General features: G+C 36.2%; 1 protein-coding gene across 1 annotated transcript in view; it reads left to right on the top strand.

The window, feature by feature from the left end:
* UGGT2 (UDP-glucose glycoprotein glucosyltransferase 2) overlaps positions 1-17,732 on the top strand; it is a 249,095-nt gene that overhangs the window by 197,642 nt on the left and 33,721 nt on the right. Inside the window, exons 37-38 of the mRNA XM_011933802.1 lie at positions 11,509-11,625; positions 15,582-15,708. Of these exons, the coding sequence (XP_011789192.1) occupies positions 11,509-11,625; positions 15,582-15,708 (244 nt within the window). The remainder of the gene's footprint in view (positions 1-11,508; positions 11,626-15,581; positions 15,709-17,732) is intronic.

Below are 17,732 nucleotides of genomic sequence, written 5' to 3'. Positions count from 1 at the left end.
ATCTTTGACAGAGGAACAAAGATAGAGCTAAGATAGTATTTTTAACAAATGTAACTGGAACAACTGAACATCTCGTAAGAAGAAAATGAATCTAGACACAGATCTTACACCCTTCAGAAAAATTAACTCAGAATGGTTTATAGACTTGAATGTAAAACACAAAATGCAAAACTCCTGGAAGACAATGTAGGAGAAAACCTGGATGGCCTTGGGTATGACAATGACTTTTTAGATGTAACACCAAAGTCATGATCCGTGAAAGTTAAGAATTGATAAGCTGTACTTCTCTGAAATTAAAAACTTCTGTTCTGCAAAAGACAATGACAAGAGAAAGAAAAGACAAGTATTTTGGCAAAAATATATTTGTAAAAGATGCATCTGTAAAGGAGTGTTCTCCAAAAAAATGCAAAGAACTCTAAAGCCTCAACAATCAGAAAACAAATTCGGAAATGGACCAAAGACCTTAACAGACACTTTACCAGAGAACATATACAGATCACATATAAGCATATGAGCAGATGTTCCACATCATATATCATCAGGGATACACAAATTAAACAACAATAAGATACCACCACACACCTATTAGGCCAAAATCCAGAATACTGACAACACCAAAGGCTAGTAAAGATGTGAAGCAAGAGGAACTGGCGTTCATTGCTGATAAGAGTACAAAATGGTATAGTCACTTTGGAAGACAATTTGACAGTTTCTTATAAAACCAAACATACTCTTACCATACAATTTAGCCATTGTAGTTTTTGGAATTTCCTCAAAGGAGTTGAAAACTGTGGCTACATAAAAACCTGCATAAAGATATTTATAACACCTTTATTTATAACTGCCAAAAATGCAGCCAACCCAGATGTCTTTTAGTAGGTGAATCGGTAAAGAAACGGGTACATCCAGACCACAGAATATTATTCAGAGTTAAAAAAATGAGCTATTAAGCCATGAAAAGACAAGGAATAACTTTAAATGTATAATAACTAAGTGAAAGAAGCCAATCTGAAAAGATTACATACTGTATTATTTTAACTATATAACATTCTGGAAAAAGCAAAATTATGGAGACAGTATAAAGATAAGTGGTTGTCAGAGTTTGGTGGCCGGGAGGGGGCAGGTGATGATATGGTGGAGCACAGAGAATTTTTAAGCAGGGAAAATATATAGTGTTAGATACATGTCATTATACAGTTGTCCAGACCCGTAGAATGTACAACACCAAGAAAGAAGCCTAATGTAAACTTTAGACTTTGAATGAGTATAATGCATGAATGTAGGTTCATGTATTGTAACAAACATATCACTTTGGTGGGAGGTGTTGATAATAGGGGAGTAGGTAATGCCTGTGCGGGAACAGTGAGTATATGGGAAATCTCTGCCTTCCTCTTAATTTGACTGTGAACCTAATAACTGCTCTAAAAAATAAAATAGAAAAAAGGAATAATTAAGGTTAGAATGGAAATCAGTAAAATGAAAAAAAAAAAAAAAACCAGATGAAAAGATGCATTTTTGTAGATTTTAAAAAATGAAACCTAAGCTGGTTTTTTGAGAAAATCAACAAAACCGATGAACCTCTATCTAGACTGTTCAGGAAAAAAAAAGGTAAAAGACACAAATTACCAATATAGAAATGTGATACATGACAGCACACAGATTCTACAGATACTGAAAGAATAATCAACGGACTATTAGAATCAAGTTTCTGGTAATACATTCAACAACTTTGATGAAATGGCCAAATTACTTAAAAGACACAAACTACCAAAAGTCAGAACATGAAAAAGGTAACCTGAATAACCCTGTATCAGCTGAAGAAATGGAATTTGTAGTTTAAATCCCCAGGCCCAGATAGCTTCAGTAGTGAATTCTATCAAACTTCAGAGAAAGAAATAATACCAGTTTTACACAAACTATTCCAGAAAATTGAAGAGAAGGGAATACTTTTCAACTCATTCTGTGAGGAAGCATTCCCTTGGCATCAAGACCAAAGATACTATAAGAAAGGAAAATTATAGACAAGCATTTCTTAAGAAAAGTTGTAAAAATTGTTAACAAAGTTTTAAGTAATCAAATTTAGTTATATGAGAAGGATCTTATATCATGAATCATGACCACATGAACTTTATCCCAGGAATGCAAGATTGATTCAATATTAGAAAATCAATGTAACTCCCTATATTAAATACTGAAAATACATATCCATATATACATATATATATGAGATCAACTAAATAGATGCAAAAGAGTATTTGATATACTCCAGGATCCATTCCTGATTTAAAACTCTCAGCACACTAGAACTGATAAAGGGCATCTGTGAAAAACCTACAGCTAACATCATACTTAATAATCAAAGACTGAATGCTTTCTCCCTAGATCAGAAACACAGCAAGGATATCCACTCTTACCTTTCCTATTCAGTATTGTACTAGACAGATACCTAGTACAGCAAGGCAAGAAAAAAAAGGCATTCAGATTGGCAAGAAATAAGTAAAACTGGCTGTCTTGGACGGGTAATGGGGACAATCACTGTGATCATCTAGGTGGAAAACCTCGTGTAATCTGCCAAAAAGAACTAATAACTGCATTTCACAAAGCTGCAAGATAGAAAATCACTATTAAAATCCAATTCTATTTCTATATACTAGCAATAACAATTGGAAATTGAAATTAAATATCCATTTCTGTAGCATTTTGGAAATGAAAACCTTAGTGGTCAGACTTAAGACTTACAGACTGAAAACTACAAAACTGCTGAGAGAGATTAAAACTCAGCTGAATATTTAGAGAGGTATACCTTGTTTGTGATTGGAAGATTGAATATTGTTAAGATGTAGTTTCTCCCCAGATTAATCACTAGATTTAATGCAATTCCAATGAAAACATTACTGTCTGTTTTTTCTAATATTCAGTAGGCTTTCCTGTACAAATTAATGAAGTTGATTCTAAAATTCAAATGGAATGCCATAGACCTAAAATCGCCACAACAGGCGAGGCACTGTGGCTCACACTGTAATCCCAGCATTTTGGGAGGCTGAGGCAGGTGGATCACTTGAGGTCAGGAGTTGGAGACCAGCCTGGCCAACATGGTGAAACTCTGTCTCTACTAAAAACATAAAAAATTAGCTGGGCGTGGTGGCGGGCACCTGTAATCCTGGCTACTTGGGAGGCTGAGGCAGGAGAATCACTTGAACCCAGGAGGTGGAGGTTGCAGTGAGCCGAGATCACACCATTGCACTCCAGGGGTAACAAGAACAAAACTCTGTCTCAAAAAAATAAAAATTAAAAATTAAAAAAAATAAAAATCACCAAAAGAACTTTGAAAAATAAGAAAGTTTAAGGACTTATACCACCTTGTTTTAAGACATAATATAGAGCTACTATAGTCAAAATAGGTTGGTGTTGGTGTAGAGATAGACAATCTGATCCATGAATCAGAATAAAGAATCCGGAAATAGACCCACATATATGGCCGGTTGACTTGTGACAAAGGTGCAAGGATAATGCAGTGGAGAAAGGATAGTCTTTTCAAGAAACAGTGCTGGAACAATCAGATATCCTTATGCCAAAAAGAACCCCCAAAACCTCTAAACCCTAATATGCCATAAGTAAAAATTAATTCCAAACACATCATAGACAAAGATACAATATAAAATGTTTACAAGATAGGAGAAAATCTCTGATCTTGGGTTATGCAGAGATTTTTTAGGTATGATACTAAAAGCATGATTCATAAAAGAAAAAATTGATAATATATAAAGAGTTCCCAAAACTCATTAATAAGAAAATAAGTAATCTGATTTGTTAAAGAATCAGATTGATCCATCACCAAAGATGATCAAGTGTCAATAAGTCCATGAAAAGATGCTAAACATCATTAGTGATTAGGGAAATGCAAATTAAAACTACAGTGAATAACTCTATACACCAGTTAGAATGGTTAACATTAAACAGACTGACCATTCCAAGTGTTGAAAGGATATATAGCTGCTAGAATTCTTATACATTGCTTGTGAAAATGAGTGTAAAATGGCTAAGCCATTTTGAAAAGCAGTTTGGCAATTTCTTTTACAGTTTAACTTAAACCTGCCATATGATTAGTCATTATACTTAAGGGTATTTACCCAAAAGAAGTAAAAGTACCTGGCCACACAAACATTTGTGCAGAAATATTCATAGCAGCATTATTCATAAAAGCCAAAACCTAGAACAACCCCCCTGTATTTGTTACCTGTTGCTGCATAACAGCTTACCCAAAACATAGCAACTTAACAGTTTGTGTGGATCAGTTTCTGTGGTCTAACCTAACTTGGTGCTCTGCTTCATTGTGTCTCTCAAGACTGCAATTGCTGTGTCAGCCCAGGGACTGCCATCTAATCAAAAGACTTGACCGCTAGGCAAAGACGCTCACATGGTTGTGGGCAGGCTTTATTCTTCAAAAGTTATTATACCAAAGGCCTAATTTCCTTGCTGGCTGTGACTGTAGGCAGTCATCAGTTTCTGGCAGGTGGCCTTATCCGTAAGGGCAGACATGAGAGAGAAAAATCAGAGAAAGAGAGGATGCCAACAAAAATGGAAGTCACAGTCTGTTATAGTCTAATCTCAGAATTGACATCCCATTAGTTTTGCCATATTCTGTTTGTTAGAAGGTAGTCACTAGATCCAACCAGACCAAGAGAAGGAATTGCACAAGAGAATGAATACCAGAAGTCAGGAATTACTGGGAGCCATGTCAGAAACTGCCTACTACAAATATCTATCAAGAAGAGAATAGATAAAAAGATATGGTATATTCATAGAATGTAATACTACTCAGTAGTAAAAAGGAATGAATTATTTATACACAGACAACATGGATGACTCTAAAAATAACAATGCTGATCCATACCAAAAGTATATAGGTGTATTTACAATTTATATGAAAAGTCAGACCAAAAGTGTTTGTATTATGTAATCCTATTTATATAAAATTATAGAAAATGTAAACTAATCCAAGGTGAAAACAGTTCATGCTTACCTGGGGACTGGATTGGGTGGGTAGAGGAAGGATAGGCAGGAACAATTGCAAAAGGACACAGGGAATCTTCAGGGTGATGGCTATATTCAATTATGTTAATTATGTGGTGGTTTCACAGAAATATGCATATGTAAAATTCTTTATGCCCAGTAGTGGTACTGGCATAAGGTTAGACATATGGTCACTAGAAGAGAATTGAGAGTTCTGAAATAAGCCTGTGCCTCTACTCTCATTTGATTTTTGTCAAGCATTCCAAGACAATTTCATGGGGAAAGAATAGTCTTTTTAACAACTATGCTAGACAACAGAAAATTCACTTGTAAAGAATGAAGTTGAACCCCTACCTCACATCATGTATAAAAATTAACTCAAAATGGATCAAAGACTTAAATGTAAGAACTAAAACCATAAAACTCTTAGAAGTGAATGTAAGTGTAAATCTTTGTGACTTTGGATTAGGCAATGTTTTTTAAGCTATAAAACCAAAAGCACAAGCAATGAAAGAAAAAGATAAATTGGCCGGGCGCAGTGGCTCATGCCTGTAATCCCAGCACTTTGGGACGTTGAGGCGGATGGATCATGAGATGAGGAGATCGAGACCATCGTGGCTAACACGGCAAAACCCTGTCTCTACTAAAAATATGAAAAAAAATTAGCCGGGCATGGTGGCGGGCACCTGTATTCCCAGCTACTCAGGAGGCTGAGGCAGGAGAATGGCATGAACCCAGGAGGCGGAACTTGCAATGAGCTGAGATCGTGCCACTGCACTCCAGCCTGGGCGACAGCAAAAAAAAAAAAAAAAAAAAAAAAAAAAATTAAAGACTTGTATGCATTAAAGGATACAAGAAAGGGAAAAGACAACTTATAGAATGGGACAAAAGATTTGCAAATCTTGTATCTGACAAGACAGTAATATCCAGAACATATAAAGAACTCCTGTAGGATGTGAGGGCAATCTAGCTGCTACATCTGTCAGCGCATAGATCGCCAGGGTTGATTCAGCTGATCTGGCTGGCTACACAGCATGTGTCCTCTTCCTCCCTCGCTGTTCCATGTGTGTTCCTCCCGAAACTGCATGCTGGGTTTAAGAGGATGACCATCCCCAACAGAGAAGGACCAATCTTCAGTCAAGGGTACACGAGTAGCTATGCTCCCCTGCCAGAACCTCCAAACAAGCTCTCAAGAACTCCCATAACTCAATAGCAAAGGAAAATAACCAATTTACAAAGTGGTCAAGGGATGTAAATAGACATTTAAGTATGTTTATTTTTATTTTCCATGTTTATTTTACTCTAAGTTCAAGGATACATGTGCTGAAGGTGCAGGTTTGTTACGTAGGTATACATGTGCCATGGTGGTTTGCTGCACCTATCAACCTGTCATCTAGGTTTTAAGCCCCACATGCATTAGGTATTTGTCCTAATGCTCTCCCACCCCTTCCCCCAGCCCCCCAACAGGCCTCAGTGGGTGATGTTCCCCTCCCTGTGTCCATGTGTTCTTATTGTTCAACTCCCACTTATGAGTGAGAACATGTGGTATTTGGTTTTCTGTACCTGTGTTAATTTGCTGAAGATGATGGTTTCCAGCTTCATCCATATTCTGCAAAGGATATGAACTCATTTTTTTTATGGCTGCATAGTATTCCATGGTATATATGTGCCACATTTTCTTTATCCAGTCTGTCACTGATGGGCATTTGGATTGGTTCCAAGTCTTTGCTATTGTAAATAGTGCTGCAATAAAGATACATGTGCATGTGTCTTTTTAGTAGAATGATTTATAATCCTTTGGGTATATACCTGTTGCGGGAAGTCAGGGACCCTGAATGGAGGGACAGACTGAAGCCATGGGAAAAGAACATAAATTGTGAAGATATCATGGACATTTATTAGTTCCGCAAATTAATACTTTTATAATTTCTGACACCTGTTTTTACTGCGATCTCTGAACATAAATTGTGAAGATTTCGTGGACATTTATCACTTCCCCAATCAATATTCTTGTGATTTCCTATGCCTGTCTTTAATCTCTTAATCCCATCATATGTGTAAGCTGAGGACGAATGTCTCCTCAGGATCCTGTGATGATTGCATTAACTGTGTAAATTGTTTAAACAGTGTGAAATCTGGGCACCTTGAAAAAAGAACAGGATAACAGTGATGTTCGGGGGACAAGGGAGATAACCATTAGGTCTGGCTGCCTGAGAGCCGGGCGGAACAGAGCCATATTTCTCTTCTTTCAAAAGCAAATAGGAGAAATATCACTGAATTCTTCTTCTCAGCAAGGAATAGCCCTGAGAAAGAGAATGTGTTCCCAGGGGGAGGTCTCTAAAATGACCACTCTGGGGACGTCTGTCTTTTACAGTTGCAGATAAGGGTTGAAATAAGCCCCGGTCTCCCATAGTGCTGAACATAAATTGTGAAGATTTTGTGAACATTTATCACTTCCCAATCAATATTCTTGTGAATGAGGAAATTCCCAATCAATATTCTTGTGAATGAGGAAATTCCCGCCTAATAAAATTTGGTCTGCTCTCAAACCCTGTCTCCTGATAAGATGTTATCAATGACAATGCGTGCCCCAAATTTCATTAGCAATTTTAATTTCACCCCAGTCCTGTGATCTCACCCTGACTCCACTTGCCTTGTGTTATTTTATTACCTTGTGAAGCATGTGATCTCTGTGACCCATACCCTATTCATATACTCCCTCCCCTTTGGAAAATCACTAATAAAAACTTGCTAGTTTTGCGGCTTGGGGGGCATCATGGAACCTGCCAACATCTGATGTCTTCCCCCGGACTCCCCAGCTTTAAAATTTCTCTCTTTTGTACTCTTTCCCTTTATTTCTCAGACTGGCCAACACTTAGGGAAAATAGAAAAGGACTCACGTTGAACTATCGGGGGTGGGTTCCCCCAATATTGTAAGTAGTGCTGCAATAAACATACATGTGCATGTGTCTTTTATAGTAGAATGATTTGTAGGATTGCTGGGTCAAATGGTGTTTCTGGTTGTAGATCCTTGAGGAATTGCCACACTGTCTTTCACAATGGTTGAACTAATGTACACTCCCACTAACAGTGTAGAAGTGTTTCTATTTCTCCACATCCTCGCCAGCATCTATTATTTCCAGACTTTTACATGATCACCATTCTAACTGGCGTGAGATGATGGTATCTCATTGTGGTTTTGATTTGCATTTCTCTAATGACCAGTGATGATGAGCTTTATTTCATGATTTATAATCCTTTGGGTATATACCTATTGGTCACATAAGTGTCTTCTTTTGAGAAGCATCTGTTCATATTCTTTGCCCACTTTTTGATGGGGTTGTTTTTTTTCTTGTAAATTTAAGTTTCTTGTAGATTCTGGATATTAGCCCTTTGTCAGATGGATAGATTGCAAAAGTTTTCTCCCATTCTGTAGGTTGTCTGTTCACTCTGATGATAGTTTCTTTTGCTGTGCAGAAGCTCTTTAGTTTAATTAGATCCCATTTCTCAATTTTTGCTTTTATTGCGATTGCTTTTGGTATTTTAGTCATGAAGTCTTTGCCCATGCCTCTGTCCTGAATGGTATTGCTTAGGTTTTCTTCTAGAGTTTTTATGGTTTTAGGTTGTACGTTTAAGTCTAAATAGAGACTTAAATGTGTCTATTTAGAGATTTTAATATGTCTATTTAAATGACATTTAAATGTGAAATATTTCTATTTAAATAGACATTTAAGTTTGAAATATGTCTATGTAAACAGACATTGTATGTGCTTACTAGCCATTGATGTATCTTCTGTGATACACAAATGTCCAATAAACACATGAAAAGGTGCTCAGTGCCATTGGTCATTAGGAATAGCAAATCAAAACCACAATAAGATACAACTTCATACTCACTATGATAGCTATAATAAAAAAGATCGACAATAACGAGTGGACAAGGATATGGAGCAAATGGAACCATGATACATTCCTATTTGGAATGTAGAATAGTGTATCAAGTTCAAAAACAGTTTGACAGGTCATCAAGATGTTAAACAGTGTTAACACATGACCCAGCAGTTCCACTCCTAGATGTATACCCAAGAGAGTTGAAAACGTGTCCAAACAAAAACTTATACAAATGTTTATAGAAGCATTGTTTATAACAGCTGGAAAATGGAAACAACCCAAATGCCCATCAGTTGACAAATGAATAAACCAAATGTTGTAAATTCATACAATGGAATATTATTTGTCTGTAAAAAGGACTGAAGTACTGAAATATGTCTCAGAATGGATGAACCTTGACAACATTGTGCTGACAGAAGCCAGATACAAAAACCTTATAATGTATAATTATACTTACATGATATGTCCAGACTAGACAAACTCACAGAGACAGAAAGTAGATTATTAGGTACGTGGAGGTTAGGGGAGGATTTAAGGACAGTGTGTGAAATAATCAGGTAAATATCAGCTAAGTGACAACAGAGTAGACCCATATATATAATTGACAGAATTAAAGTTCCCCTAAGATTTATATTCATGAGGTTAAAATGAAAAAACAGTCAGCATGGGGGGTAGTGTGTGTGTGTCCTCTACTCATGGAACTCAGCCATGTTGAGTTCCATGAGAATAGGTACAGAGATTGAGATTTAATCAGGACTATGACTTTGTCAAGAAAGTACAACTAAGTGAGAGAAGAATAAGACAGTTGAGAGTATATTCAAAAGAATAACTATATAGGAGTGAATACATCATGGAATGAGGAACAATGAAATAGTGGTAGAATCAGTTGATTGGAGGTTCCAGGGAGTGAAATGATATTGATATCTGAGTACTCAGTGGAGTGAACCAAAAATCAAGAGGTGATCAGAGAGTGGCACCATGAAATTGAAAGTATAGAAGACTTGGTCTAGTATATAACCATTTGAGTTAGTGGGTTAGATAATATGATAGGCCAGGTTATTTAAGGAAGGGATTCCAAGGAACTAGGAGGTCAGAAGGAACTGTTAAGGTTTTTCTTTATTTTTTTAGAGCAATCTTAGGTTTCAAAAAAAAAACAGAAAGTATGGGTAATTTTCTATTTCTGGGCTCTTTATTGTGTTCCATTATGAATTTGTCTCTTGTTTTGCCAATACCACACTGTTTTGATTACTGTAACTTTATAGTAAGACTTCAAGTCTGGTAGTGTTAGCCCTCTGACTTTATTCTTCAGTATTGTGTTGGATATTCTAGATCTTTTCCTTTTTCACCAAACTTTAGAATCGTTTGGTCAGTCTCCACAAAGTAACTTGCTAAGCCTTTGATTGAAATTGTGTTGAGTCTATAGATAAATCTGGGAAGAATTTATATCTTGAATATGGAGTTTTCCTATGAGTGAGCATAGACTATCTCTTCATGTATTTCAGTGTTCTTTGATTTCTTTCCTCAGAATTTTGTAGTTTTCATTTTGTTGAGGAACATATTTTATTAGATTTGTATTTAAGTATTTCTCTTTTTGGGTACTAATTTAAATGATGTGTTTTCTTAAATTTCAAATTATTTGTTCATTGCTGGTTTAGAGAAAAGCAGTTAACTTTTGTATATTAACTTTGTATCTTGTAACATTGCTAAAATTGCTTATCAGTTCCAGAAGGTTTTTCCCTTGATTCTTGGGATTTTCTGCATAAACAATCCTGTTATCACAAACAATAACAGGTTTTTTCCCCTTCCCAATCTATATACATTTTCCTTTTCTTGTCTTATTGCATTTGCTAGGAATTTCAGTGTGATGTTTAATAGGAATGTTGAGAGAAGAACCTTAAAATTGCGAATCTTGGAGCTTATGTAGGACAACCAGCACAAGTACCCTTCATACTCTTGGGGAGAGAGGAACATGCCTTTGCTCTTGAATATAAACAGATCTTCTCTAGAGAAAGGAAGGGAAGGACTCTACCCCTGGAATATAAACAAATATCTCTGGGGAAGATTTGTCTGATTCTCTCCAAAGGTCTCTAGCTTACTAGGCTAGTTTGCTAGTCAAACATCCATTAACCCAGATGCCAGCAATCTTTACTTAGAGAGCTCTGAGCATACAGAAATGGAAAAATATTCATGGATCACAGTTTACAATGGGAAGGTGAAAGTTCCCCTCAGAATCCATAGAACATGGTGGTAACCGATATGAACAGTAATTGTAGGTGTAATGTGAGGAAATGGAGGCAGATAGAGGTAGTGAGGCTGTCCATTGCGGGGACTATTGAATGGTAGGTTTATATGCCTCCATCTTCATCCTTGTTCCCAGGGGTAGAGTCTAGGAGAGACGTAGGTATATTCCAGTGCATGCATTCATTCATAACACAAGATGATTGGATCACCTTAGGTATTTTAAGCTTGAAAGTATAGAGAAATCTCAGATTTGCATGTGTTTTATGATCTGTTTACAGTCTAAATGATGTCTTACTTCATTCAGCTTCTTTCCTTCTGACTCTAAATTTTATGCCTCTATGATTAAATCACATTTTTCTATAGGATCTCCCCAATGATATGATTTACCAAGTTGCCATTAAGTCTCTTCCTCAAGACTGGCTGTGGTGTGAAACCTGGTGTGATGATGAATCCAAACAAAGAGCCAAAACAATTGATCTGGTGAGTGTCTTTGTTTTCATTTGTATGTAAGCAGATATGGAAATGTTTAAATAGAAATATTTTCTTTCTGTTTACAAATGGAGTGGCACACATATTACTTCACTTCTGCTGCTGCTCAGTCTATTAGACATTTACTTAGGTTGGCAAGTATAGGGCTATTTTGGGGAACCCCAAGACCGCCGTGAGGTTTGATGATTCACTAAGAAGATTCATAAGATGCACAATATAATCATATTCATGGCTATGATTTATCACAGTGAAAGGATATAAAGCAAAGTCAGCAAAAGGAAAAGAGAAAATCAGGTGCAAGATTCCAAGAGTCCTTTCTCTGTGATGTCATATGGGACAAGCCTCATTCCTCAAGCAATAAGAGATTCCCCAACCCATGTGAAGTATTACCTACTAAGGATATTTATTAGAAACCCCAATGTCCAGGGATTTTATTGGGACATGGTGACCATATAGCACTGTCTGCCTGAGACACACCAAAATTTCCATCACTCAGAAGAAAAGCAGGTGTAAACATCTTTGCACAGATAATTTAGACACAGTGAGTTACTCTTGTAAAGGAATGGTGGGAATTATCCTAAACCCTGTGTTCCCAGATGCCAGCGAGGAGCCAACCTTACAAGCAGGGCTTTCTAAGAATAGCAATTTCAGGCTTTCTGTATTAACTCTTTTCTGCAAAAGGATTTTTGAAAAAAAAGATTGAGAGGGCCGGGAACGGTGGCTCACGCCTGTGATCCCTGCACTCTGGGAGGCCAAGGCAGGTAGATCACCTGAGGTCAGGGTTCAAGACCAGCCTGGCCACCATGATGAAACCCCATCTCTACTAAAATTACAAAAAAATTAGCTGGGCATGATGGCACACGCTGTAGTCCCAGCTACTCAAAAGGCCAAGGCGAGAGAATTGCTTGAACCTGGGAGGCAGAGGTTGCAGAGAGCCGAGATCGCACCACTGCACTCCAGCCTGGAGAAAAGAGCAAAACTCCATCTCCAAAAAAAAAAAGGCTGAGAGCTAGCTGAAAATGTTCATGGATTAGCTATCATCTTGACATGTCTTCAGTTTAGTTATCCTGCCAATATTTTCCCCCAAATAAAGGCAAGCAAGACAATTTTGTCTACTTAAAATATATCATACATACTTCTTTTCTTACTTATTTGTAAGAGATTATTTTTCTTAGATTTTTCATTTAAAGCAGTTTATGCTGTGCAGTTTGACTCTCCTAAACATAAAATATTTCAAACTAATTTATTTGTTGTCCATTTAGATCTTATATTCCAATACTATCTTGTCTTTAGTAGTTATAAGTTTTTTTCCTACCATATTGTTTTTAATGTGCTAAGTGTAGAAAATTGTTTACAAGATCTTCACTGACAAGCTATTAGAATGTTAGAATTTGTACAATTTTGAACAAAAAAGGGCAGGAAAACAAAATATAGGAACTTTTTCAGACATGTATAGAGAACATATTTTAAAAGTAGCATGCCAGCATGTTAGAATGTAATCATAGGTGGCAGAATATAGCAGAAACAAATAAAATGGCATTTTTAAGAGGTAAGCAAGGGAATTTCATAAAGAGAGGCCAAGAACATTATTGAACATAACTACTAATATGTTGTTATGGTTCTGTTGTGACTCATACAGTAGTGATATAGGTCACTTTGGGATCTTTAGTATTTAGACTAACATGAGCTACCATAACAAACCCCCAAAATTCAGTGGATTCATACTCATTCAAGCAGCAGACTTAAGTGGGTATCTCCATCAGTGAGTAGCCCTCCTGTGTGCCATGTCTCAGGGAGTACTTTTTGTCCACCTGTGACTACTCCTTCTTGTGCAGTAGCCACTTGCCTCATGTGGCTGTTGAGCCCTTCACATGTTGCTATTCTGAATTGAGATGTGCTGTAAGGTATAAAGTACACAACAGATTTTGAAGATTCAATACAATGAAAATAACATATATCTCATTACTAATTTTTGTACTGATTACATGTTGACTTAGTATTTTGGATATATTGGGTTAAACAAAATATGGTATTAAAGTTTATTTCACCTATTCCTCTTACATTTTTATACATGGCTACTAGAAAAATTTAGTATTTTTCTAGTGAAAAAAAACCCCCCACAAATTACATATGTGGTTTTCATTGTATTTCTATTGGGTAGTGGCAATCTGGAGGGAAGGGGAAAAAAAATGTGAAGAACATATCTTGGATCCTAAAGGCATGACCCCTTGGTAGGAGTGGTCACGTGGCCAAATCTAGCTGTAACAGGAGCTGAGAAATGTCATTCCTGAGTGGACAGCTACTTCCTAGCAATAGCAATACCCAGGAAAAGGAGAATTGGCACAAATTTTGGTGTTCAGCCTGTCTCACTCATGGAAACACTAAGAGTAGAATGAGAGAACATGCTATTCTTCATGGAGGAGAAGAGAAGAATGCAGAAAATTCCCAAGGAAATGACCTAACAGAAGAAAAGAACATGATTAATAATATTGAAGGTGGGAATGAAAATGTTTGTGAATGTCATTATACTCTCTCAACTTTCCATTTCAAGCAGAGTTTTTCAGCCTCAGTACTATTGGCATTGAGGAGTGGAGAATTCTTTGTTATGGGGGTTTTCCTGTGCATTGCGGGGTATTCAGCAGCATTTCTGGCCCCTATCCACTAGATGGCAGTAGCACCCCACCACTCCTCAGCCATCAGAAATTTTCTCCAGACTTTGCCAAAGCTCCCCGAGGGGCATGATTACCCAGTTAAGAACCACTAATAAAGCTTATAGCATGTATGCACACGCACACACATACACACACACAAAAACCCATTGTAGTACAAAAAGCTAAAGAAAATATATTTTTATTTTTTTAATAGTTTGACAGAATTTAAAAAAGTGTTAGTCCCATTATCTTCACCATGTCAAAGACATTGCCTATAAAGTTAATTTCTGCAAAGAAAATTGTGTTTTCCGCTTACCTCAGGAATATATCACTGTGGAAAAGAAATCCATAATGAATCAACTGAGAAAGGGTTAAGACAACAGGCTCATGGCTCATGACTCATAGCTTTCCCCTAAGAAATAAGAGGAAAGCAAGTGGAGAAAATGTCACCAGAAGTGAGCTTCAAGTTGCTTCCTGCCTTAATTCTTTGTAAATAGTTAATGGGCTTCCTTTATAACTTGATGAAGTTTATACTGCCCCCGTTGTCTTCTGTCTCAGCAAATGGCAATCCATTCTTTATACTGCTCAAGCCAAAGGTACTGGTGGCTTTGTCTTTCTTTGATGCCTCTCTTTACTTACAGCTCACGCCCAATATGTCAGCAGATCTATCAGCTGTACCTTCAGATACATAGTAGGTCAGATTCTTATCAACCTTCTGTAATTTTTGCTTTTAACTTTAATTTCCCAAGAAACTCTATAGTAGTACTCAGTAGTTTAAACTGATTGTATATTGATGGATTTTCTTATTTTAGTTTTTTTTTTTTGCAGTTGAATAAATTAAGATACACACCCTACACACACACATAATTATGTGATATATACAGATCCTACTATTAGTAAGTATGGAGTTGGAGCCCTGAGAACTGAGATGCCTTTTCCATGTTTTTCTACTGTGTCTACAAAGCACACTAGTCTGCTATGTTCTTTTACATAGTGGTAATGTAATTAGATCCTTTGTCAAAACATTTTACCTAATTCTTTTGACAACTCTTACCAGTCGTCAGAATGTCTTTCAACAATTTTTACTTAAATTTCTGATTGAGGTTTGTATTAAGTAATTATCACATACTAAGTTGTGATATGTCATTTTACTTGATCCTGTGTGTATTAAACTTCCAGTACTTAGTAGGACTCTGCTTTTTATAAAATGCATTTTGTTTGCCCTAGTGACACAACATTGTCCTTATGTTTCCAGGAGCATGGTCTTTCATTAACAAAATTTACTTAAACTTTCAGTGCAATAATCCCAAAACAAAAGAACCCAAACTAAAAGCTGCTGCCAGAATTGTCCCAGAATGGGTGGAGTATGATGCTGAGATAAGACAACTGTTAGATCATCTTGAAAACGAGAAGCAAGATACAAGTAAGTCATCAACCTGTTGTGATGTCTGAACCATGTGTTGCATTAATGAGATTAGAGTAGACTACAGACTAATTTCCTAATGAATTTATCAAATGATTAAGAATGTCTTTAAGAAAGTCTGTGGCGTAATTTAAAGGTGTATTTTTGTGTAGACTAAGCTTACAAGTTTAAAACATAGATAATCTGTTTCCCCATGGATACAGCTTCAGCTAATATCTCTATATAGATAGGTAGTGTAACATTAGTCTCCTGACACAAGATAGAGGTGAAAAATAAAAGTAAAAGGAGTGTTTGTCTTTAAGATTGCACTGAATTTCCTAAATGTGAAAATTTGAGCAAGTCCTAAAAATTAATAAAAGCCTTGCATAGCCTACTAAAAATATCACTTCCTGTCTCTGAAATTAATCTCATATGTAACACAGGTTTCCCCACATGTTCATGGTTCTAGTATCCTTAGTCATGGGTGGAGAATGACTTGGATTAGATTTGCTTCAATTCCTTTTATGAAAAAAACTGTGGTTACCTTGGCATTTCATTGCCTTACATAAGTGTTCAATAAATGTGCTGAATTTATTTTTTAAAGCTGTTATAAACTTCTGGATTGTCCTGTAATTCTCTTTCCCTATCAGTGCTGCCTGAGACTCCCTATTCTTGACTCTTTCTTAAAAAACCCCCCGAACTCCTATTGTGTTCGGGTCAGTGTGTTAGAGACTTTCACTAGATTATATTGGCTAATACTCTCAACATTCTTCCCAGTGGTTCAGAATACAGTTCTCATTTTCCTCAGCTTTACTGTTTAGGGAAGCCAAAATGATTATATATAAACTTTCTCATATAAATGTGAAATTGTTTCATCTTGACTTTAAAAACAAAAGTTTTCCTTTAAAAACAAAGTTTTCTTGGTGTGTTCAAAAAGTTCATTATTTAAAACACACCGATGTGTATATAATAATTTAGTATAAAGATACTATTTCTATTCAGAAAGAAAACATTATTCTGTAAGTGGTATGATGCAATTCTTTTTAAAGGGGGAGAAATTGAATGACAAAGGGAGGAGGGAGAGAAGGAAAGAAAACAGAAAGAAGAAAGGAAAATTACCTCAACAAAAAACATTTTTTCTTATATATAAATGTTTCTTTTATCAAATTGGGAAAGAGTTAATGGTTAATATTAATGAGCATTGGTGAGAATGTTGGAAAGTTAGCATTTTCATATAAGTATATATAGTAGCTGTATAAGTTAAGGAAATTTTATATGTACAAAAATTTAAAATGTATATACCCTTTGACCCAGCAATTCACTTCAGCAAACTTAAAAAAAGAAAAATGATGTCTTTATTGGTATGTTTATTATAGCATTATTTTTAACAATGAAATAGAAATAATCTGTCCATCAATAGACAATTGGTTACATAAACATTGATACAAACAATGAAATATAGTGTAGCCTTTCAATACAAACAAGGTAAATGTATTTGTCCTGACAGCATATTTTTAAGTTAAAAAATAGGTTATAGAGCAATATTTATAATATAATTGATCTCATTTCCATTAAAGAAAAATCATAAGTTTGTATGTATATGTTTGTGTATAGATATGTACATAAATAAGGGAGAGAAGTTTTACAGAAGAGTTTTTTAAAATTATTATTATGCTTTAAGTTCTAGGGTACATGTGCACAATGTGCAGATTTGTTATATATGTATAATGTGCCATGTTAGTGTGCTGCACCCATTAACTCATCATTTACATTGGGTATATCTCCTAATGCTATCCCCCCCACCACCCCCACTCCACAACAAGCCCCAGTGTGTGGTGTTCCCCACCTGTGTCCAACTGTTCTCATTGTTCAGTTCCCACCTGTGAGTGAGAACATGTGGTGGTTGGTTTTCTATCCTTACGATAGTTTGCTGGGAATGATGGTTTCCAGCTTCATCCATGTCCCTACAAAGGACATGAACTCATCCTTTTTTATGACTGCATCGTATTCCATGGTGTATGTGTGCCACATTTTTTTTTTTTTTT

Source organism: Colobus angolensis, unplaced genomic scaffold, assembly GCF_000951035.1.
Source record: "Colobus angolensis palliatus isolate OR3802 unplaced genomic scaffold, Cang.pa_1.0 Scaffold13, whole genome shotgun sequence".
Classification (NCBI taxonomy): domain Eukaryota; kingdom Metazoa; phylum Chordata; class Mammalia; order Primates; family Cercopithecidae; genus Colobus; species Colobus angolensis.
This window is presented reverse-complemented; position numbering and strand designations above follow the sequence as displayed.